Genomic DNA, 26,077 nt, shown 5'->3' with positions numbered 1-26,077 from the left:
TATTATTTTTCCTCCATTTTACCCCAAGAGACCAGCCCACAATTTGGTGGGAGCAGCCAAGTAATCAATTTACAATATAGAGAGCAAACTGAACCAATCAACATCAAGTGCTAGATTGTAGCCAAGGGTGGTCAGAAATTGGGCTATGGGCCAACGGTCCTAAGTCAAAATGCCAGGGCCGATTATTTGTGCCAGTCCATCCCTGCATATAATCTATGTTAATGAATAATATAGTTAAAAAATATATATATCCATCCATCTGCATAAAGCCTTTGCGTATGCATATGTGTGTATCTTAGATTGCGGTGTCATGCCAGTGGACTGAGTGTGTGCGTGCGTGCGGTTGTGCGCGTGGTGTCTGGCGTGGAGTTCAGAAGGCGCTGCGTTAGCGTTTGAGTGTGGTGAGCGCTGACGTGCGCCCATTGTGACTCGCAGCTGCTAGCCCACGCACACACAAGCACACACACACACAACACACACATGTGGCTTCCATTATCGCGGCCGGTCGTCAAATAAAGACGAGGCGTGCGCTCTCTCCACAGTGAAGAGGTCTGGCCTGCAGCCAAACAGCAGCTAGCGCCAGTGACACTTTGTCAGTGTGTGCGCGTGATCACGTTTGATCGGAATCGAAAAAGTGAGTTTCCACACTCACCTTGACCTGCACGAGGGGACTGGACGCTCGCTTCTCGCTCTTGAGGGCGGAGGGCGACAGCGGGCCGGATGCGTTGGGCGCCCCCGGCGGGACGGGCGCCATCTTGGCCCCCGGCGAGATCTGCATACTCGCCAGCTGGGCGGCGTACAGCTGCTGCGAGAAAGGGAAAAAAAAAAAAACGTCAAGAAAAACCGACAGGCTGTTAGCGTCGGTCGGTGGCTTTTTCCTCTTTCGTCCTGCCACACACAAACACACGCACGTGCGCACACGCACACACATACACACCAAATCACACGTCAACAACTCACTCAACAAGAGTGTCCCGGTTTAAGGCGATTGTTTCGCTTTAATTCGCGTCCAAACACCAAGTCGTTGCTGGACTATATCTTTAGATCACCCACGTCGTGGCGCTTGTGCAAAATAAGCTTTGGTTGCCACGGCGGCTGCGAGTGGAAACCGCTCCAATTAAAGCCTTTTACATGCCGAGTTCTCGACATGATCATCCAACTTTGATGCTATGCTCCGAACACACCAAAATGGCTGCTTCATGTTCAAATTCGAGTCCTAGAGACTTTTTGTCGCATCTTGTTATGATCGACATGTCCACTCAATTTTGCATCATTTGCAATTTTGCAAATGTATTTGAGTTTCCTTTTTCACAGTGAATACTTAAAATCATCAAAAACATAAATACACAAATAACATTTCTCAATTTTATTATCGCCCATGTGTATAGGATAGCAACTTCCGATTGGAGCTTTCGTTTGACCGAGTGAGTCGATCAGTGAAACTGTTGTTTGACATAAATTCCTCCCCCCCCCCCCCAAAAAAAAAAACTTTCCAGCAAGTAACAAGGCCCCTAAAAAGGCCATTCATTCATTTGAAGAATAATAAACACGGTGATTTGGGTCCTAATTGAAGCTACAAGCAGTGATGAGCAGGTTGACCTTTTGTAGAGTTGATTTTTTTTTGGGGATCCGTGCGAGTCACCCATTTGTCTAGTATACCTGTCTCGGATTTAGTAGCAACTGGGCGGAAAAAACCCCCCCAACAACTCTTGGTCAAATTAATCTTTTGAAGACCCGTGGAAATGGGTGGAATGACCCTAAAATGGCTGCTTAAAAACAAAATGGCAGACTTCCTGTTCCTATTCGAGCATGGCACCTGTACATGTTTTTTTTTTTTTTTTGTGGGACTAGCTGAAAAACTGATATGCACCGTACAAAAAAGGATATTACTCCAAGTACTCATACAATATATATGAACACGCCTGAGAACGTTTGAGAGTGTTTGCGTATTTTATTTATTTTTTATATAATGGTCAGAAGTAGTGAAAAAAACAACAGTAAAATGCTGAAAAAAAGACTTGCAAGGGATGATCCTGCAGTGGTGGAGGGGGAAAATAAACATTTTTCCCTGACCGACGTACTTAGCAAGAACCACAGACCAGCAAACCAAAGTCTGGACCATCCAAGTATTATTCAGACCACCAACAGGAAGAAAAAAAAGTGGGGGAAAATAATATGGTATTGTTCAACCTTTTATAGAATCTGACTGGACTGCTGACGTTTCCCTGAGGAACTCCACTCCGAACTTTGCTTGACTTATTGTTAACTTTGAGTGGATGTTGAGGTGCTAAATCATACATACTTAATATAATATTGGGATAAAAGTATTGTGATACCAACAAGAAGTACTCTTACCTCTTGTACTTTGCTAGTTTGCTACATTAGCTTATCTCATTTTAGCTCGCTGACCTTATATTTGAATGGGTCTTGAAGCATGGCGGTGCAAAATCACGCAAGATAATATTTGGCCATATATAAAACATGCACGTGCCACGAAATAGCAAGCGTTTATTTTGCTAGGTTGCTACTTCCTGTTGTTTTATCCCCATTCCCGTTGTCTTGATCAAACACTCAGCCGGTATCGAGCAGCTTTTTGTGAACGAAATACTTTGATTCAGAATTTGTGGCGCAGTCGAGGCAAATTTGTTTGTGACCAGAAGGAGCGCTTAGTGAAGCTACTACATTAGCTTCCCGTGCTAGCCCTTGACAGGACTCTTGGCCGGGATTAAGATGCTATTTTTGTGAGCAAACTGTTTTTGTTTTTGATTTTGAAGCACAAAAGATTGTGTGACGCATTAATTTGAAGTTGACAACAAGGAGTGGTCAGTGAAGATGCTATGTTAGTTTTTCGCGCTAACTAGCTAGTACAGCTAATAAAGGATTTCTGATGGCGTCCATCTGCATGCTTTCACTCTTCTTGCACTAGCATCTGTTCTATCCGACCGTTATCCTCTAATCCCCTCTCAGTCGAAAAGACCCCTACTCTTTTGCTCCATTATTGGCAGATCCGATTTCCCTCTCTAGTCAAAACTGCACAGTTCGCGGTTGGGTCCTCTTTTTCGATATTAAACACAAACAGAAAATGGGGCCTCGCCGTTGCCTGAAACAAAGCCTGTGATGTCACACCACTTGTTTTCCTTGGAAGGCCTCAGCGGGCAGTCAAAATCCCCCCTAAGAATGTGGCGTGAGCGGGACACCGAACGCGGTCTAGTGGCGGGGCCCCGCTCCTGTCAATCAAGACCACCGCAGAGCTGCTTCTGCGTATTCCTTGACATCGCTAACCAGGGAACTTTCTAATAATACAGCCCTGTTCATCTTCATGCTAATGTTCTACGCTATGCTAGCTAGTTTGCTAACATACAGATTATACAGACATTATACTCGTGGATAATGTTAGTGTCTTGCCGTCTCATGCTAACATTGTACGCTATTCATAACAAGCTGGAAAGTAGATGTTAGCTAACATGCAGAAGAACAAATGTGTTTTGATAGAGTTCTGTTCATCTTATGAACCAGAACATAGCCATTAGCTAACATACAGACGTAAATTGGCTAAGTATGTATTAAAAACTGTGTTTGCACAAATACAGGCCTTCGCCACAGTAAACTCTTCCCCCCTCATAAATGCGTGACACGCTGCAAAATTTCTTTGCACGGCAATCAAAAAGTTCTTAGAACAATCCTTGTAATTGCCTTTGGCAGGGTTGTTATTTTGACAACAATGTCCAAACATGTGCTGCCCGCCTCGCCACCTCGCAAACATTCCTGGCATAATTGCTCCCTCGTAAACAAACTCCCTCTGCTCCGATGATGAAACGCTTCCTCTCTCATTCAGGTTTCCTTCTTCACGTCTTCGCTCTGCTGTGCTGTGTCAATAGCAGCTAACTACAGCCCTGATACACGAGGACGACGTCAAACAACAATAAGGAAAAAAAGAGCTCGTTTTTCTTCCATTTGTTTTACAGCGGAGCGCCAAACATGTTCTGTTCGTCGCAAAATATATGCGCCGATAACCATTAGCGCTAAATGCTATTCTCCCGACACAGGTGTCAAGCGGCAGTAAAGTTCGTGATGAATTGCCCGGCCAGGTGTTCCGCTTTCGGGAGGGACGGAATTCCTTCTATCGTGATTCATCGCAACGAGAGGCTTTTGTCTGAGGGGCGGATGATAAAAGGAGCGGCCGCGCGCGAGTTGCTCGTGTCTCCCTGAGCTTGCTGGCGCACGCACACAAAAAAAAAAAAAAAAATAAAAAAAAAATTGAAACACGACAAGCACCTTTTCATAGAAGGGAGGAGGGAGGCTTTAATTCTTATCATTATTCCGGCAATTATGTCACGTCATGGGGGGCACTTCAATTCTTACTAGTATTTTGACAACTAACTAGCCTTTTGTAAATATTACCGTAATTATTTTGTTTAGGGATTCTTACGATGACTTTTTTTACTTCTGACTTTTATTATTCCAGCAACTACAGAAAAGTCAACTTTTTCCAGCCTTTATATCTTATTATTCTGGTAACTAACGTGCTTTTTGGAGGGGCTTTAATTCCTATTGCTACAACTAAAACACCTTTTTGGCCAAAATGGGGTTTATCATAATACTAATTATTTTTGTTGTTCTGGCAAGTTAGTCACCTTTTTCATAGATTAATTATTTCTTGCATTAATTTTGGGGGACTTTAATACCTACTATTTCGGCAACTGAATCCTCTCATCATCATCATCATCATCATCATCATCATCATCATCATCATCATCATCATCATCATCATCATCACTATTATTAATGTAGGAGCCTAAATTCTAATTTTAAGTTAAGTGGTATTTGTATAAAGGTGATTTGAGTTTATTCTGACAAAAGGATATTTATTTACATTATTTACAATTTGAAATGTTTATTGTTTACGTGTGGAGTGATTAGTATAAGGTAATAGTTTATGTTTTGCATTTAAAATGTGTGAATTTAGGATGTAACGTGCTTTCATCACAGCATCGTTTATTTAGGACCTATTTTATTGTCTTTAGGCGGATGGATCTGTGTGGTACACAGCAGTAATGCGGTCAGGCAAGATGGAGGAGAGCATAGGTGTCAAACTGCAGTCCTCGAGGGCCGCAGTTCTCCAGGTTTTCCATTTTTCCGCCTACCAACACACCTGATTCATATAATGAGCTCATCAGCGTGCCTGATAAAGATCCTTATTATTATTATCAGGTGTGTTGGTAGGCAGAAAAATGGAAAACCTGGAGCACTGCGGCCCCCGAGGACCGGATCTTGACACATGTGGAGTAGAGCCACACAGTTTTTTGACCTCCTAATCTCCCGATCTCCTCAACTCCACAGAAACTCTTGATTTACTCTTCTTTCGGTATTTCATTTTTGTATGTCAGTTTTGAATTTTTGTACCATTGATTTATGTTGACTCAAGTGAACCAAACCAAGATGAGCGTTTGGAGTTTCTTTTCATCGACGAAGCCGCCGCCACGAAACAAGGAAATGAGTTTGGAGCGTCGAGCTGAAGCTCTACTAATTACGAACCTACAATTATTGTTGTTATTTCTGGGCTAATAAAGTTTTTTGGGCTTTAATTCTTACCATTACTTATGATTCTGGCATTAAATCCAAATATTTAGAAGCTTTAATGCCCATTATAACATCAACTAAGCCACCTTTTTGGGGGTCGGGTTCAATCAATATCATTATCATTATATGTTTGTGTATTTAGTTCTTATTTTGGCATAAAATTGCTTTTTAGGGGACTTTATTGCCTATTACTGTGGTAACCAAAACTGCTTTTTGGTGGCCTTAATATTCCTGATTTTTATGATTAAGGTGATTTATTATCCTCGTCTTGCCCCATCCTCCTTTACCGACCGTTTAGCAACACAGACCTCAGAAACAATGGTAGAGACAGCCATGACCCAGAATACAATTCCCCGCGCCACGTTTTTCTTTCCTCGACATGAAGCCGGTTGGCCTTGACCCGCCTCTCGGCTGAGTGGTTTCATGCAGCAGGTAGACTTTGAATAGTTATTGTATCAAGCAATGGATCGCGAGTCCAATAAAAGCTTCTTTTTTCTGTTTTTTTTGCAACACTTGAACTCAGGGTTGCGCTAGTGCCTCGTAGGAGTTTAGTTTATTGGGCCAATGTTTCTTCATCTGAACACTGTTTTTCAGCATCTTAAACGCGTCGTCTTTAGACACTTCTTCTGCTCCGGGCATGTTTTCATTTTCTGAGAGGCTGCTTTTGTTTGCTTTCTTTCAAGGAGGATGTAAACAACAGAGAATGCCACTTACTGAAAGAAGCCTTTATGTGATGCCTAGGTCAAGGCAGCGAAGCATTTTTTTTCAGCTGCCAAGCATAATGGAGCGGAAAAATGCATGACCATCTTTGATTAGCATCAACATAAACAGCAATGTCTGAATCAAAAATTCATAAAGTTCCCCACAATACCAATTTTAGTGGCACTCTAGTTTTCTGTCAGCTTTCTTTTAGAGGCTTTAATTCCTGTTACTATTCTTGCAAATCAATTTCTTTTTTGGGTGAGGGCTTTACTTCTTATTACTATTCTGGCAGCGGAAATTTAACTCGTATCATTATCATTTCGGCAACGAATTCACTTTTTGGGGGGCTTTAATGAATTATTTTCCGGAAAATTAGTCACATTTGGATACTTTAGTCCTAACTAGTAGTCTGGCAAGTCCCCTATTAGGGGGGCTTTAATTTATATTACTGTTCTGGTTGTCTTTTGGAGGGGTTTTAATTCATTTTATCACCTTGGCAAGTATTTACAGTTGTGAGAGCTTTAATTTGTATTATTATTATTAATTTAATCCAGCAATTTAGTCACATTTTAAGTGATTTAGTAGTAATTCTTATTTTAGACTTTTTAATTTCTTCCCTTTTTAAAAGTCTGTAGCTGTACTTTTGGGGGCTTTAATTCTTATTACTATTCTGGCATCTAAGTCATCTTTTTCTTTTTTTTAATTCCCAGTCAATGCTAATTTTGCAGATAAATCAACTTTTGGGAAACTTAGATCCTATCCTGCACTCTAAATCTGCCAGTTAGTGAATTTAATTTGTATTACTGTTGGCTTTAATTCTTATCATGAACATCATTAATACCAGCAATTCACAATTCTCGGAACGTTTTATTCCTGTTTATGATGACTATTTTATCTTTATGTTCAGGTTGAAAAGACGATAGCTCTCTTAATTAGAAAGTGTTGGCATTAAAGTGACACTGGATGATCTCTTCTTCCGGTGGTCTGGTACATCATGAGTTCATGAGTTAAGCACTGTCTGTGTGTGACTTTGTGGAGTGTCACCTGTAGCTGAAGTGGACTGAGCCCGGACGCTGCCGCTGCCGCCATTGCGGAAGGAATGAACTGCATGGGGTAGTTGTCACCTGTAGAGAGCAAACGGTGCCTTCATGTTTATATTCATATCCCGCTCAGCTCCGTACACTTTCCACTTTCCCCTTCATTCTCCCGAGGTTGGACTCTAAAAGGTTTTCCATGTCCGAGCCTTTGTTACAGTCAATAATGGCTTTTTAACAACCACCCCTTACCCTTTAAAAGAAAAAAAGAAAAAAAGTCTAATAATAATGTTTGCCTCGCTCGGGACAAGTGTGCTCATGTAGGAGGAAATTTTTCCAAATGGTGAAACACCTGGAGGAGCACGAGGAATACTGAAAGAATGTGTGCGTGTACTTTTGCGTGCACCTTTGTGTGCCTATGTGTGAGTGTAAAACCTGCAACACCAGCTTGTTTACATGTAATGATGTCTTTTTATTACGAGTAGTGAATCTGCATCATTATTATGTGGGTGTTATCGAACCGGCATGTACCTGGATAGTGTAGATAGGTGTGTGTACCTATTTATTTTTTTTTGCAACATACGTTTAACTGACTGTTATTGCTTTTTTTTTTTAGGTGATTTTTGAGTCTGTTTTGTGTATGTTATCGATCAAATGTGTACATAAGTGTATGTGTGTACATACCTTTGTTGGTTTATACATTGACTTTACTGTTGTTTTTTTTAGGTAATATATAAGTTACGTCTTGAGCCTGCACAGGTTCAAGATGCTGTGCAGAGGATGTAGCAAAGCAGCGTCAGATTGTAATGGAGCCTCCTCAGAAGTATATCAACAATTATATGAGTAAAATAAGAGAAACGTTGTAGCTGTCATGACTGGTTCATGCCAGGTTTAAGTTTTGGTCGTGCAAGGGTCATGTTTGGGTCATGACCATGAGGTCAAGTGTCTGTTTTGAACTGATGTAACCATACGCTATGTGATGTCAGGAGCTATGTGATGTCAACCATCTTTAATCTCTTTACTTGGTCAACAGCCAATCAGATAATTCCATGTCAGTCTTGTTTCCCCACATGTCTAGCCACAGCCAATACGATCAATTGACTGTATATTTAAGCCAAATCGAGAAGTGTGTGTTTGTCGGATTATTACCTCGGTTCCTCTGTGCATCTCCACAGCCCAAGGGGGCTCGTGATTCTCGATGCATTCTCATTGTTTCTCGTCTAGTCAAGTTTGTTCTACGCCTCTCGATGTTATGCGAATAAAAAGTTAAATCTTATTTGTGTCTTCCCTTTTTCGGATCCAACCCTAGAACATAACAGTAGCTACTGCTAATCATGGAATATGGTAGATTCTGTTCTGCTGCATTCAGCAATGGGTGTCTGCAATCTGTCAAATGGAACTACAGGACTGTCAAGGCTTTCAGAAGTCAATTATGTCTCATTGAGAGATTCTGGGGCTGCTCTGATACACCCGGCACTGGACGTCTCCGATCTGTGCACACTGCAACAAAATGTCGGGACTATTAAGGCATTCATAGGAAAACTTTGGGTTGTTTTTTCATATGATTTAAATTGTTTTTACATGTAAAATATGTCAGTGCCTACCTAGGAAGCGAGCGTGTGTGTGTGACATGTTCCACACTGCAGATGTTTTGTGTAGCTTTCAGCACACAGTAAAGAAAAAAAAAAAAGAGAGAGACATGACATTCCAGGCTGGGCTGTGTCCAATGTATTGTTGAGCGCCTTGTAAATCTCTCCGCTCGTTTCCAGAACATTCCTCACCTGACACACCTCATTAACGTGGACCGGGTTCCCAGTGTGTGTCTGCGTGTGTGCGTGTGTGTGTGTGTATGCGTGTTAGTGTGTATGTGACACAGCGTGGGAGGTGCCGCTGATAAGAGCTGTCTTTGTCAGAGAGGCAGATTGTTTATCCAGAAAACATTTATTTCCTCCACATTCATCCCTACATTGTTCCATGTGCGCGTGCGCGCGCATACCTGGCTTGTACGACATGCCCGGCGGGAAGAGGAAGCTTTGCTGCGCGGCGGCTGCGGCGGCCGCCAAAGATCTCTGGTCGTGAGGGAACACGGGGATCATGAGCGGAGGCATGTGACCTTGGACCTGAGAGGTGGGCGAGAGACAACAGCGTACACGGACAAAGACAAAGAGAGAGACAAGACTGTGAGAAGGATCAATTAAAATATGAATACTGAATGAACTCAAAATGTGTGCACACTCTTTACCCAATATAAATATTAGCCAAAAAGAAATAGTATAAAAATATGTTGCATATCAATTTTATTTAAATATAATATAAAACACATTTGATATGTTTTGTATCCTCCTGGCTACCAATTCAAATTTGTCCTCTGTAGTGGACCTTTTTAAATCTGAATATCTCCCACCCAGTGCATCCGATTGACTCCTTTTGTGCTCCATAGAGGACATTCAGAGCTTTCCAAGGATACCAAATGTGTAGGAGTGGGGCTTTGCTACCTTTGATTGCATCATAAAAGAAAATGGCTTCCCTCAGTGCAAGCACTTTTTAGGGAAGAGGAAAAGTAAGTGTATAACACTTTTTATTGAACTAATTGAGGCTTTAAATATTGTTAGCATGTTTTCTATGAGACTCTTAAGAACACATTAAAGTATTGTTTGGATTATTTGAACTGTATTTGAGCCTAGCATTTAAGTTTAAAAAAATGTCCTCTGTAGTGGACACATCATAGCTTAAAAATATATCTATATTTTTTTTCAAATATTTCTTTTGCGGTATTTTATATATATATGTATGTATATTAGGGGTGTTTAAAAAAATTGATTCGGCGATATATCGCGATACTACATCGCGCGATTCTCGAATCGATTCAATAAAAAAAAAATCGATTATTATTATTATTATTATTATATTTTATTTTTTTTTTTTTTTAAGAGCTCAGAATTGTTCATTCGGTAGTCTTACCGATTCAACGTCTTATCATAATTGCCTTTTTTTTTTTTTTTTTTTTTTGTGTATGTGTGAATCGATTTTTCAACTTCCATTTTTAATGGAAAAATATTCAACAAAACGTCTGACTTCGGGTTAGGATTCACACCTTGAGCATGGAAGAATGTTATATGAACGGAACATTAAGCCTTAATATTTTATTTTAATGCTGTTCAAACATAAAACAGATTACAACCTCTGTAAGACTGAAATTTCAGATAAATAAATCATACATTTTCATATAAATCTTACACTCTACAAGCTTACTGATTAGTATTTTCTAAATTTGAATGAAAAAAAATCGCAACAATCGACTTATAAATTCGTATCGGGATTAATCGGTATCGAATCGAATCGTGACCTGTGAATCGTGATACGAATCGAATCGTCAGGTACTAGGCAATTCACACCCCTAATATATATATATATATATATATATATACATATATATATATATATATATATATATATATGATTTTTGAACATCAATGCCTTCTTAAAATGATCACCTGTCATTTTTTTTCGAAATTTTCAGGAAACAAAAAATTTAACCATTACATTAATAATTAAAAATAATATTTATTTAAAATTAAAAATAAAATTTTTTGCAAAAAAAAATATTTGGGCAATTATTTACTTACACACTAAGGATATTGTATTAGGTACAATTGCACAATCTATGGACTTGAAGAGTACAGAACATTAGTTGAGTGTCAGCTGTACCTAAAGAAATGTCCACTGAGTAGTCAAGTCAGAAAAAAAAAGATGAAATGAGAGAATACAAATCAAGTCAAAGTTAAGGAAGACACAAAATGGATGAGAAAATGTCTTTTGCCAACAGGGGCCTTTCAAGTCACCTTGAAAGTGTCTTGAAGGTGTGTAGCGGGGGCCCCCAAGTGAGGTGAAGTGCACCAATCAATGAAAAGATCAATCAGTCTGCGGGAATTCTAGTGTTTGTGTGCGTGTATGTAAGATGTGAAAAATATGATCATTCCCAAATCAATAAGGTTCTCACCCTCATTTGAAAATGTATTCACAAGGAAATAAAATAAGTTTTGAAAAAAAATCATCATAAATATACAGTACTAAATTTTTTTTATATTATTAGATTTTTTTGGCACACTGGAGAGCTAAAAGGGAGTTAATCTGACTTAAAAATTAACTTTTGTAGTAGTAAAATTACATTTCGGAGGGGTTGAGTAGGGGGGCGAGACCAAAAAAAAAAAAAAAAAAAGCTTCCATTCATTGTGCTCCTCTGGGAACGCTGGGACTGACTGGGAGCACAAACACACAAAGATCTCCTTTTACCCACAAGGTGCTGGGGGTCCCGGCCCTTGCACGGCCCCTAAGAAAACACAAGGGCCCCTTCCTCACGACACACACTCACATACACTCACATACACACACATGCACGTGTACATATGCTAACACACTATTAATACAGTCGTCTTGGGCGCGGGGGAAACCAGAACGGCGACGTCACCATGGCGACCAGTCGGACCAAGTAACATAAAGCGACTTGGAATCTTTGAGTGTGTCACGTGACCGCTTTCTTGTCAGCTTTGTTTTAAAAGCACTGGACAATCCGGTTGACGACAATTAGGTACCGAGGCCTCCTTCAAACGTTTGCAAACAAGAACAACCACTGACCTGAACGGAAAACTGACAGACACTTTGGGGTGATTGGGGGATCTTACCGACAAAGTTCAGCCAACAGGTTTTTCTTCAATTAACTTCATCAATCAAATCCAATTTGACATTTTCTCGCAGGTATGTGTTAAATGTTTACTTGGGTTGTCTTCTGAGTAATTCTAAAATGAACATGTTGAATTTACTCCTTGTCAATTTTTTTTTTATTTTATTTTTTACAGTGGGCCGCCATATACTTAACACTTTGGCACTAATCAATTTGCACATTTATTATTTTTTTTAATTCATTTCTGGGGGGTTGTGGAAAAAAATGCAGGTTGGCAGTTTGTCCCCGCGTAGTCAAGATTTTTATTTGAGTCTACATCACTGGTGTCAAACTGGAGGATTAGGCCCCCGCATGATTTTATGTGGCCAGCAAAAGCAAATGTGTGGCAGCTTCCAGATTCTTGCTAAAATCTGGACTAAAATCTTCGATAAATTTACATATGTTAAGCATTTTGATGTTACCAAATCCTTTCTACTAGAACAATATTTGAACAAAGTAATATCCGCTACTTCTGATTTGAAGTACCTTAGTTATCCATCGTTTTATTGTGTATATGTAATAATATTATGTGGCAATTAAAAATTGGCCTCTGACGAAAACAACATCTGGTCCATACTGACAGTTCTTTATTTTTTATTTTCAACGGCCATCAATTATACACGGATTTTCACTATTTGTGGGCTGGCCTGGACCCCATCCCCCACGTACAATAAATAAATAAATAAATAAATAAATAAATAAATAAAATAAAACAATAAAAAAATCTACTGGAACTTTTTTTAGACTGACACTTGACAAATTCATATTGTTTTGCATTGTTTGTTAGTATTAATCTAAACTGAATATTTTTTTCAAGACAGCCATGTTGTTTGTTTGTTTTGTTTGTTTGTTTTAATGCTGCTTGTTTTATGTTTATCTTGAAATTAAACTTCAGCTAGCCTCCTTCTGCCTCCTTTTTGACTGAAGTGAGATGAGTTGACTTCATTGACACCATACAGTGCTTGTATCTCAAATGTTTGCTTGTAATTCAAAATACGCGCACACGCCGATACTGTACTTGCTTATTGTAATGCTCACGCATGTGGGAAAGGAGAGCCACAGTTGCCAATACACTAAACCCATGAAAAACAAGTGGGAATGTATTGCACGATAAACAGGTTTACTGTCCTCAAAAATTATTTACATTTGAAAGAGGTTCTATAGCTCAACCGTCCGAATTTGGCTTCGTAACACTGGATTTTATTTTATTTTTTATTTTTTGGCGAAAATTCATACAGTATCTTGCACGTGGAGACCCAGGTGTCTTTCAAAAACGGACCCCTCCTAGAGATTTTGTACGATTGCTACCACATTTGAATTCTCTCCACCAGACAGATGGACGACGTTAAATTGTACATTAGCACTTTAGTCATTGCATGTGGGTGGAACATGGCGGCAAAGTTTGACGACTTGCCTGCCCTAAAATGCAAAACTCAACTAAGTCATCTCACGCGTGTGTTGTGGCGTTAAATTGCTCTCATAAATAAAATAAATCTTGGCTAGATAATCGATTGCATCATGCTTTCTCTTTTTTTCTTCTTCTTCTTCTTCTTCTTTTAAGAAATTCTGCACGTGGGAGGAACCATTTTAATTGTGAGTCACGGTAAACAGTAACCCCAAAACACATAACACATCACGTTCAAAATATGAGTGAGGCCTGACCATAATAATAGAACAATACATAAACAGCAACCTAAAGATGGAAGCGGAGGAAAGCGCATGCAGGGGCGCTATAAATGAAGAACAGAAGAAGAGGAGGAGGAAGAGGAGGAGTGTGGCTTTGCAGTCATTAATTAGCCCCGTTCGCTCGGGCCCGCGCGCTGCGGTCGGGGCCCGAGCGCCTTTGTGGGTCCTGAAGGGAAATGGGCCACATATGAGAGCCATTACGGGGACGGCCTTAACAAAGACGCACGCCTGTCAGCCAACAAGCGGGGCTCGCTAACGACACGCACACGCATGTACACGCACACACCACCACCAGCAGTGTGCATATGTGGTTGGACAAAAGTTTTGGGACACTAAGTAAGTGAAAAGTGACAAACCTGTGGGAAACTTGTGCTTAATATGATTTACACAGGAAATTAAGTACGGTATTTTCTGCACTATAAGGCGCATTATAAGGCGCACCCTCAAGGAATGACTTTTTTTTTTTAAATGTCCACATATAAGGCGCACCGCATTATAAGGCGCAACTTCAATGAATGACATATTTTAAAAATTAAAAAAAAAAAGGCTGGGGTTACATTATGTATCCATTAGATGGTGCTGCGCTAAAGTGAATGCCAACAAAACAGTCAGATAGATCATGCAAAACTTTATTAATAGATTAAAAAACAGCTTTCTGACAACTCCATTCGCTCCCAAAATGAATAAACAGCTGTTGTGTTATTTTCTCTGAGGTAAAGTATTAGTATTAGCTAGCGATCCAAGATGGCGGGATCTTCTGCGCATGCGCGTCACCGATAGCGTATTGACAGCGAGACCTGTTGCGGCTCAATATCGATCCATATATAAGGCGCACTGGATTATAAGGCGCATGTAGCTGGCGCTAGTATTGCCCCTGAATGGTTGCCATGACAACGAAAGTAGGCAGTCTTTGTTTGAGTTTATTATTTTTATAGATGTTCTAACTGTATTTGTGTGGCTTGCTGACTAGCTAGCTAAAAGCAACAAATGTATTTATTTTAGAAAGTGTGAAAGTCTTTGCAATTTATCAATGTAATAGCAACATGTAATAGCCATTTGAGGCAAAAGACAAGAATTTTAGTGATCAATACATCTTTTTAATGGCAACACATATTATCCCTCTTATGTAATTTTGCTATTTTATGACAAAATTATTTTTTACACGGTAAAATATTAAATTTGGATGTGAAACTGAACAAAAGTCCACTATTTTAATGGCAACATAAAAAAATAATATATATATATACGAAATATATGTATATTTGGTGGGGGAAAAAAATAGCATTGTGGGACAATTTTGCCAACAAAAGGATTTATTTATTAAAAGGATGTATTAACGATGTAACGTTGAAGGCTGCTCAGAAGTATGTTAAGTTAACACTTGACACAAGGACATCGTCAATTATAATAAAGGTTGAGAGCTCTGTAAAAAAAATAAATAACTAAATAAATAAATAAATAACAAAAATCCTTTATACTTCGCTTACCTTCGTCCATAGGCAGACTTTATGCCTCTCGGAGGACTTTCAATAGAAAGCGAGTTTGTGTATGCGTGTGTGTGTGTGTGTGCGTGTGTGCGTGGGGGTGCGCACGTGTAACCATATCTATAAGAAAAAGGGGAAAAGGGGGCCTTCGGAAGTATTTCTTTAACCCGTGGACATCCCCCCCCACTGGCTCTCCACACCATTTAAAACCACATGACAGGAAGCCCGGGTCACTTTGAACTCTGCAGCACACACTCACAAACACGCACACAATTTTACGGGGGGGGGGGGTTAAACACGTCTCTGAACTGACACAACTTGGGGAGATGTTTGAGTTTTTTGTAACAACGAAGATGTGTTAAGAGAAGAAGGTGAGAAGAGAAGAAGAAAATATGTAAGACAACAGATTTTGATCTTTTTGATCCTGTTAAAAGCAACTAATTTGGGGTTGTCTTGTTTTTGACTTGGTTCAACTTAGAAAGGAGGATAAGTAGCAAGAAATCCTGTAAAATATCGAAATAAACTTGCAATATATGAAGTTATGGTCACAAATGAAAACCCTGCGGTAGAGTGATAGTCAACAACTGAACTGGGGAACACTGTAAAAAAGCAAATTTTTCATAATGTCCATTTGTTTCTAATCAAATTGCACAAAAAAGCAGTTTGCAAGGAGTTCAAACAGTAGCACGTGGTCATCTCTGCTGAGAGTGTTGGTCGAGGAGATGTCTGGATTTGATAAGTGGAAGCAGAGCAACTGAACAAACAGAGCGTTTTAGTGGCAAAAGAGGCCTTTTGAGATTTTCATTCAACTGTTTCTGGATAAATATCGAGTTTGGATTTCATTCTCATGGGGAAACTAAAACTACAGCTCAGAAACTAGAGTCTACTGTCCGTTACATTGAAGTACAGGTAGTTTTTTTTAGTTTTTTTCATGGCTGATTATAGCACAGAATTATTGTTTTGTACTTTTTTTGTACCCTAAAAACATCCAATACAAGTACAAAATGATTGTAACTAAATGTAAATAAAGCTTGAAACTGAAAAGTTTCTGAATTTACCCAAACTTATCTTGTTGGTGTTTGGGCGGGGGGGTCTGGTCGTGTTCATGACCTACCATGTTAGCGCTTCCTTTATTCACATCTGTTACGATTAGATGCCATAAAAACAAACAAAAATATGCGTGTACTGTACCAAAAATTGTATGTTCGAGAGACGTGTACATGATTAGCACCTGAGTACAAAACAACCGTAAATATGAATAGGTAGACTCAACAAACTTCTTTTGCTTACGTGCTTACGACGATGCTAAGCTAACGTCCATGTTGCAACATGCTAGCTACATTGCTACACTTTTTAATCTGCTTTCATTTACTGTGTCTTTATGACAAGAGAAAAGTTGCAAGCTAGAAAATATTCTTTACAAAGGGCATTTTGTGTGGACTAGACACTATTTTCTGTTCGTTGAATCCAGGGTTGATTGTTTTGAGTTTCCACTGTTTAATGTTTGAGTAGGAAAGAGTAGCATTGTTTTGTGGAAAACTCGGATCCTGAAGGTCAACACATCAGTTAATTAGAAAGTTAGATGCAGAGATGGAGTGAGTATCGTTGTAGAAATGGACACTGGTGGAGAAAAGAGCTCCAACTGTGAACAAAAGCTGCTCAATTTATGCCAGGTCTCCATTTCTTTCATCAAAGCGGCAGCCTCGTTGGACAATCTCAACCCGCTGTCATGTCCAGGGCTACCAACCCCCCTACGGACCTCCGCCTTTGGATCTCTCATGCCTGCTCCTTTCAGTGTGATGTAGTTAACGAGCTCTTCTGTTTTTTTTTTGTTTTTTTTACTTATTTTCACCACAAGGACCCCGCCCCCTTGAACCGCAATAAAGCTCGCATTTGACTTCATTAGTGCCGCCGAACCGCAGGGGGGGGCAACAACTCGGATTCTGGTCCATGCTGTGAAGCACGGCCGCCGGAGCGGGTTGGAGCAAAGCGCTCCTGAAAGGATAGCGGCGTGTTATTATGGAGATGTCAGCTGGACCGCTTGTTTCACGCCAGATCGGAATTGCTTCAACATGCTGCAAAAAGTGCGCGGGAAAGAGGAAACAACGGCACGTGCTGGCCAGACGCCGAGAGCGCCGTCGTCATGGCTCCGATCCAGGGCCCGGTTGCTAGTGGGGGCTGCTGGTAGGCTTCCACTTACACGAGAAACATTATTGTCAGAAAGTCGATATATTTGGCCCAGCAGTTTGGAATTAAATGTTAATGTTAATCACGTCAGTATATATAAAAAAACAAAACAAAAACAAAACTGTCTGTCAATCTATCTATCTATGTATCTATCTATGCATGTATGCATCTATGTGTATGCCTGTCTATCCGTCTGTCAATCTATCTAATCTGTCTGTCAATATCTATCTATCTATCTATCTATCTATCTATCTATCTATCTATCTATACATCCATCCATCCATCCATCCATCCATCCATCCATCCATCCATCCTTCCAACCATCATCCATCCCTCATCCATCCAGCTCTACGATTTTCTATCCATCCATCCATCCATCCATCCATCCATCCATCCATCATCCATCCATCCATCTCTACGATTTTCTATCTATCCATCCATCCATCCATCCATCCATCCATCCATCCATCCATCCATCCATCCATCCATCCCTCCACCCATCCATCCTTCCAACCATCATCCATCCATCCATCTCTACGATTTTCTATCTATCCACCCATCCATCCATCCATCCATCCATCCATCCATCCATCCCTCCACCCATCCATCCATCCATCCATCCATCCATCCATCCATCCATCCATCCATCCATCCATCCATCCATCACTCCAACCATCATCCATCCCTCATCCATCCATCTCTACGATTTTATATTCACCCATCCATCCATCCATCCGTCTGTCCGTCCGTCCATCCATCCATCCATCCGTCTGTCCGTCCGTCCGTCCATCCATCCATCCATCCATCCCTCATCCATCCATCTCTACGATTTTCTATCCATCCATCCATCCATCCATCCCTCATCCATCCAGCTCTACGATTTTCTATCCATCCATCCATCCATCCATCCATCCATCCATCCATCCATCCAACCATCATCCATCCCTCATCCATCCATCTCTACGATTTTCTATTCGCCCATCCATCCATCCATCCATCCATCCATCCATCCATCCATCCATCCATCCATCCATTCACACACACATCCATGCACACATCCATCCATCCATCCATCCATCCATCCATTTTATCTATGATCCTATACTGTGATCCATCTATCTTTCCGTCCGTCCATCCCCTGTAATAGTCAGACTTCTCCATTTATGGCGGGGGGGAAAAAATCCAACAATAAGGCTGAGGAGACTGTCAATCAGTGCTGGATAAAACATGATGTTAGGAAGTGAGAAAAGAAAGCAGAGGAATGAATAGAAGAGCGAGAGGACGAGTGGGAGGACGGCTGGGGGCATCGATCGCTGCCGGGGTGATCAATGCGAGGGCGAGCGACCCAGCCATAACGCCGCAATTACAGGGTCACCGTGCACCCGAGCGCGTGCGCTGAAAGAGGCGCACCTCTCCGTACGGAGAATAAAAGGCGAGGTCTAGACCTGTCGTGTTATTACCGCCGTCCAACAACACGCCAATCGATGGAAAGGACAATAGACGTGTTTGAAAGGAGGACAGAGGGCGAGGAATTAATGAGAGGAGGCGGTGGTGCTGTGTGTATAGATGTGTGTGCGTGTGCGTGTGCGTGTAAGGGTCAAACATGCAGGAACTATCAATTGTACACATTTCTATCTTATATGTTTTTGGACAAAAATACTGGGCCAGGGTTATAATAATTTTAAACTTTTCATTATAGTTTGTTTTTATTTAATTTTGACTTTTTTTTTTTTATTCAGTTCATTTTAATTGTTTTTCGAGCAAGTTTGTTAGTTTTTATTTCTTCAAAAATGCTTTGTTTTAATTTAGTTTTTATTCATTTTAGTATTAGGTTTAGTTTTTAAAGTATATGGAGTGTTTGTCACTAATTATTATGAAATAACGTAAACTACGATTCCTAAATGATTTTTCAACCTTCGTTTTTCTGTACAACCGTGCAGCAATACAGAAGTAAATACATTTAAAATGAACACTGAAAGTCCATATATGAAATTGACAAAGACAAAAACGAAGGACATTTTCGCTATAATTACCGTTAGTTTTAGTTAGTTTTATAAACGTACAATGTAGTTTCAGTTAGTGTTTTTTTTTTTTTTTTTTTTTGAGCAAATATATGTTTTATTTACATGGCAAACTAAACCAAACACATTTGAACTAACCCGAACACCGAAATTAATGCAGAGTTTCTGTGACAAATATCATATTTTATCATTTCAATGACAAAGTAGCCTTTCTAATGGGACTCCAACATTTCCAAAGTGCAACAACTCACCTGAATCTGCTGTTGGAGAATGTTGATCTTGTGTTGTTGCTGCAGAAGTTGCTGCTGTTGTCTGGCAATCTGAAAATACACATGCAAAGATTATTGAGTCATCTAATCCACAGATTCCGGAAAAGTCAAGTCATCTTTACTCATATAGCACTTTCAAACACCGCGTTTTAATTAAATATATATAAATAAAGAGACTGTTTCTATAGGTGCTGCTGATTTGGTTACCAACATAGTTCAAATATGCCGGATAGCGACAAATGTTCTTGTTTTTGAACCCAACAAATGCATTTATTTATTTATTTATTATGTATTTAAAATGTGTCTTATCAAAATGTCTGCCACGGAAATAAATGCTCAGTCAGACAAAAAAAAAAGCTTGTGGTAACTTATTATTGTATTGCCATTTTGTTGCGCAAAAGTGTTAAGTTGGATGGTGTAGATTGCAGACCAAATAAATTTGCATACATTTCAATTAATAAACAATGTTAGTGTGCTAGTTTCATAGAACACATCCAACGAGTTGTTAATTATTTGCATGTCAAAAAAGATAAATCTGGGCTAGTTTGGTCCATGACAAACTTGAGTATGGTGGCCTCTAAGGGACACAAGGCAGTATGTTTTAAGACGTCTGACTTTCACTTGAACATTATACTTCTTTTTCACTATTTTTTATCATTACTTAAAAGTTTTGACAAAATAAATAATGAAAAAAAATGTAAAATACAATTAAATATATATATTTGAATGAAAAAAAATGCATTATTAGAGATCAGTGGTGTTACTTTAACTCATTTGCTCCCAATAACGTATAAATCCGTTTTTTTATGTTTAAGTGTCCCAAAGACGTATTTATACGTTTTTTTTTGTTTTTTAATGCCAAAGCATACAGAAGGCTTTGATGTAGCCTCTCAACTGAAAAGAACGGTTGCAGAAATGGTAGTTTTTACACAAACGGCCAGCAGGTGGCAGCAGAGACCAGGGCCATCTAGAAAAAAAGCTAAATTACTTTAAATAGATTTGTGAAAACTGATGAAACTTAGCTCTCTTCTAATGCTAATTGCTGCAAAACGGAAACAGATAGAAACATACTTTTTTTCCTGATGAAAGAAGAGACTTTAATCTTTCTTTTGATAGGTTCCGTGTTTTTATAGCAATAGAACACAATATTCTGTGGGCCTTGCAAAATCAGTCAAAATTCAGTAAAACAGCCGGGAGCGAACGGGATTGCTTCTGTGAAAATGGCTGGGAGTGAATGAGTTAATTATTGACACATCAGACTGTTTTCCAATGCAACCGCCTGAATTGAATTGCTGGCCAATCGTAGCACCGGAAAGTAGAGGACTATTATTCATCTGATATTTTGACTTCTTTTTCTCATTCGTCAATAACAATATGTAGGTTCTCGCTATTTTTAAGTCTGAAAAAGGGGACATGTCTGGGCCAATGTGACACCAGATCTGACGCGGTTTAGCGAGCTAGCCTTAGCGCACATCCGTCGACACCCCCCTCGGTTTGTTTTCCTTCAAACATCAGAGAACCATCGCCGACGGTGAAGCACCTGACGAGGGGGGGGAAAAAAAAAAAAAAAAAAAAAAAAAGCGAAACCGCTGCCTCCAGGACGGGTCGGGTCGTTCGGTATATTTATTCCGCGGCGTAATTACAGGCCGCCGAATGGAAGGCGGCAACCCATTTGCGCACATGTCATATTTCATTAAAGGCGCGTTTTGTCTGCAGGGCGTTAGCAGCCTATCATGTCTCAACAGCCAGATGACTGCTGGATGTACAAATCTATCTTTTCTTCTGCCGCCATCTTTCCTTCCTTTGTCAGCCGGCGAGCGCCGGAATGTGTTGTGATGGGCGGCGGGCCAAATGCGCAGCCTGTCATACGCTGACCAGACGCTAACGCTGTCGGTGCTAACGAGCGGCGGTCTCACCTCTTTGCTTTTATTGCCTTTGTGCTAATTATTTATTAAGTGTGACACCTGCAAACACTTTTCACTTAAGGCTGATGTGCTAATGACTCTTTTCAGCTAATAGCGTATTTTCTTAGACTTGAAGGCGACACCCAAACAGCAACGTTTCCTTTTTATGATCAGGAAGTTTTGTTTACTCGTCAAGACAGTCAGCCCTTGTTTGAACCCCTGATAGCTGAAATAATGAGAATAATGTATTTTACAATATTTTTTTAACATACTTTTAACCCCTTCCACAGGCTATAAAAACAAACTTGCAGGTGTATTTAAATGCTAAATTGCTGTTCAACCAGGCTAATGCTAGCTTAGACAAGCTAATGGAAAATTACCATCAAGGTTCAAGTTATTGTAATCCTAAAACTTCAAACAAGTGCTACTTTTCCACACATAGAGCTGCAAAATGTACAAGTAGAGCATTCAACACAAAACAACAGCATACATTGTCTTTGCTCTGTGGGAACAACTAGCAACTACTGACTCCGTGTCCCCCTAAAATAACACCTGATTTTTATTTTTATTTTTTTTTAATAGATATAGATATTAGGTGTGTCAGGTGATTACAATTTTTAATTGTAATTAATTGCATGACTTCAATAGTTAACCCACGATTAATCACAAATTTTAAATCTGTTCAAAACGTACAATAAAATTTACAAAAAAAATTTACGTATTCATACTTTTGTTAACATAAAAGTGGAGTTAAAAAGATGTACTGTACTGTAAAAAAAAACAAAAAAAAACGAGTGCGATATTATGTTGAGGTCATTTTTCTGCCACTAGATGGCATAATTGCATTTGTAAGACATTGGTGACAGCTCCGTGAATTTTTCTTTTCACATTATGAGCTATCTAATCTTTATCATGAATTAACTTGTGAAATTCTGCACATTTTTAAAACACAAATTGACCCCAATCTCCACAAATACATGCATTATTATTAATTTTATTACTGCTAAATTTAGTGGTCGACGTGTCTGCTTAAGGGGCGGTCATTAATCGTGCCTTAAATAAATTAGTGGCGTTCCTTTAGAACTTTATTAACTCCAAATAAGCATCCTAATTTTGACACCATTAATAGATATCCATATGGACATGGACGCACACGACAACATTGCGAAGCGTACCTGTTCCTGCTGTTGCCGGGCGAGCTCCATCTGCTGCCGTTGCTTTTCCAGCTGCGAGGCGGCCATCTTCTTCTGCTCGTCGTGGGCGCAGAGGAGCTGCTCCCTCAGGCTGATCAGTTGGCTGATCATGGCGGACAATTGGCGCTCCTTCTCCTCCAGCGACTCGGCCGTCCCTGCGCCGCCGTGCAAAACAAAACCGACGTGAGTCTGTGTGGAAAATACACGCTAACAGTGGCTAACTTCTTTTCACACTTGGACGACAATTCAGAAATGTTTTTGAAGATTTCTTGTGACAGATCACTTGCTTTGGAAATGGAAAAATAATTGTGTTGGATCTAAGGTTAATATGTTGCAAATATCACAAATGCGCGACTGGCTTCCCACTCAGTTCAAGTAGTTGCACATTCTTCTTTTTAACCTTGTGCCGGAATTTACAAAAGCCCCACCTCAAATAATTAAATTTTTCTGGCACACAATGAAATTAATGAGAATTTCCACTGAATGGCAAGACTTCTGTAGCTTCGAGTGCCTTCGACTCAAAACGCTCCTTCAGCCAATGTCACGGCGAACTTGCAACAATGCAAACTTTTTCTTCACACGTGGTGAAAATATGTCCGCTTATTAGTCAGGCCCGCACACGCCGAGCAATCGTTTGTCACAGTCAGAACGTCTGCAATCCCACAACAATAAAAGCCACTTGCTCTTACAAGCTTTTGTCAGCGTTATGATTCACATACTTGGGAGTGCAGAGGAGAAGCTTATACAAAAGTCGAGAAGTTGCCATTGAAATTCTTCTTCAGCAGAGTACAGTCGTTTCCCATGTAAATGGAATGTTTTTTTTTGTTTTTGTTTTTTTTTAAACACAAAATGGCATTAGAACTCTTGATTTTCTCAGAAAAAAAAGTCTTTTTTTTTTTTTTATCGATGTTGCCATTCAATTCATAGGCCTTTGCCGAGTTTTCCCATGTAAATGCAATATTTTGCAATTAAAACACTATACTTGTGAACATTTCAAAATGTAAATATTTTAATATTTTACCACTGAAACTCCACATTGCATCATATTTTTCCTAGTCCGGGGTTTTTGGTGGGGATGTTTGATACCACTTTTATTTTTAGACCGATACCAGTACAAAGACTCAACCCTAGTGTAGTCACTGATACCGATACCAAGTACCAATACCACTAGTACTTTTGATACATGAAATTCCTCCCACAAATGACAGACGTGTATATCCAAAAATAGTATTTTCCTTAAAATTCCATGAAATTAATAACAATTTCGAATTTCGAGTTCTGGATTGAAAAACGGCCACAAGAGGGCGGCCAATTGCAAGACCCTTGAAATAGGGCAAGATATCGGCCTAGTTCAGATATCTGTACTCACACATAGTGTCTGATCAATATGAGATTTTGTTGTTGTTGTTGTTGTTGTATGTGAGAGGCTTGTTTTTGTTTTGGGTCAAGTTTTACTTTGTAATGTGAGAGAGATATTTTGGTGTATGTCAGAGGTGGGTGTAGTGTGAGTGTTTTTTTTTTTTTTACTTGGTATATTTTTGTGTAGTTTTTTTTTTGTGTGTACATGAGATGTTTTTGGTACATATAGTTTTTTTTGCGTGTGCACATGAGATGCATGTGATAGTTTTTTGGTAATATCAGAGGTTATTTTGTGACTGAGTTTTTTTTTTGGGGGGGGGTTATATGTGAGTGTGTTTTTTGTGTGTGTAAAGGCATGTGAAAGTTTTTCTTGGTGCACATGATTTTTTTGGGTGTGCTTGGAAGTTTTTTTTATGAATGTGTATGTTTTTTTTAGAGTGTGTGAGAGGTGTTTTTACTGTGAGAGATTATTTTGTGTGTGTTGATGTGAGAGAGTTTTTTTGGGGGGGTCAGTGTTGTTTTTATTTTTTTCTGAGAGCTTTTATGATGAGAATATGTTTGTATTTTTGTTGGGTGAAAGTTTTTTGGGGGAAATGTGAGAGTTATTTGTTTATGTGAGTTGTTTTTTAGTTAAGTGTGAGGTTTTTGGTGTTTGAGAGGTTTATTGTTGTGTGACAGACTTTTTTTTGGGTGAGTCTAAGTGTGTGTGAGTGTTTTTTGGTGTGTCAGAATATTTTGCGTGTGGAAAAATAAACTTTATTTTCAGCCGATAGGTGCTGCACTTCATAACATTGAATCACCGCTCGCTTTGTCGCAACACCCTGACTTAAACAGTTCACATGTAACAAAAACAGTTTTTTTGTCTGAAAGGTTCCAGCTTGCATTACTACTTGTTGAATTGTTCAAAAGTAAGACACAACCATAAATAAAGTTTCTTGCAGGAGTTTGCGAGTCGGGAAAAAACAAGCGTGATATGTGTGTTGATGTTTGGAAGTTGGCGTGTGTGTGCATGTGTTTGTCCACAAGGTCCTGCCCTGGGGCCATGTGGGGAGACTGAAGGGTGGCCCCGACATTACCTGCATACTAACAAAGTCTCCATTGTAGTCTCCTTTTGTGGGGGGCCCCACAGCAGAATGTGCGCCCCAACACACACACACACACGCACCCCAACGCGCACACACAGAATTAGCCCTTAGCACCCCTGTATCAAAGGCAACTTTCTCCTCTTCTTGTCTCTTTGTTTTCCTTCTTTTCTTTGGGCAGCAAACAAGCTCACGCGGTTCTCATCGCCTTTTTCGATCGAGCTCCAACAAGTTAGGATGGGAACGCTGTAGTCCAAACAAACCCGAGTGAGTCCGTGCTGACCTGGTCCGCCAACAGCAGCAGTAAGACACCAGTTGAAGTTAGGATGACAGAACTTTTTCTTATAACAACAAAACACCACTGTAATCTAGTAAATATGCATGTTTAAAATAATATTCTATTGCTGTTGTTGTGCCTTTCCCACAAATGACTTTCTTCAAGTCTTGCGTTTGGCAAAAATCCCGATGTGACAGTGTATCAACTGAGACAATAACCGGCTGAGCAAAGACACTTTCCCACACACTGAGCTGTGCAGTGATGAGGCCGTTTGCTTGTGTGTGAAGCAGGTGGTCGCGGAAAAAGCATGTGTGGCTAACGCGCCGTGCTAAGTGAGCATAGAAATCGCCTGGCCACAAAAAGGCGGCCTTCAGATTGGGCGTCGGTGAAAACGAGTACTACGGACCGATTCTGTCCACGTTGTTTGGCGAGGAGACAGACACAGGCAGCGCAACTGTCTGTCTGTCTATTTACTGTATGTAGGCCACTGAGTGAATACACATGGAATTATTAATTGGCCTGTGGATCTACGATGGATAAATGGATAACAGATGGATGTAAAGGGAGTCCTCGAATTAC

At 39.8% G+C, this 26,077-nt stretch overlaps 1 protein-coding gene across 4 annotated transcripts in view; it reads right to left on the bottom strand.

Annotated features, from left to right (window-relative positions):
* LOC144016253 (transcription factor SOX-6-like) overlaps window positions 1-26,077 on the bottom strand; it is a 98,407-nt gene that overhangs the window by 20,973 nt on the left and 51,357 nt on the right. For 3 of the 4 annotated variants that reach the window (XM_077517138.1, XM_077517139.1, XM_077517136.1), the window contains 5 exons: window positions 22,763-22,935; window positions 19,666-19,734; window positions 9,313-9,436; window positions 7,327-7,406; window positions 653-805 (listed from right to left, as the gene is read on the bottom strand). In XM_077517138.1, the coding sequence (XP_077373264.1) occupies window positions 653-805; window positions 7,327-7,406; window positions 9,313-9,436; window positions 19,666-19,734; window positions 22,763-22,935 (599 nt within the window). The remainder of the gene's footprint in view (window positions 1-652; window positions 806-7,326; window positions 7,407-9,312; window positions 9,437-19,665; window positions 19,735-22,762; window positions 22,936-26,077) is intronic. The other variant, XM_077517137.1, reaches the window with a different exon arrangement.

Source organism: Festucalex cinctus, chromosome 3 (assembly GCF_051991245.1).
Source record: "Festucalex cinctus isolate MCC-2025b chromosome 3, RoL_Fcin_1.0, whole genome shotgun sequence".
NCBI lineage: Eukaryota > Metazoa > Chordata > Actinopteri > Syngnathiformes > Syngnathidae > Festucalex > Festucalex cinctus.
This window is presented reverse-complemented; position numbering and strand designations above follow the sequence as displayed.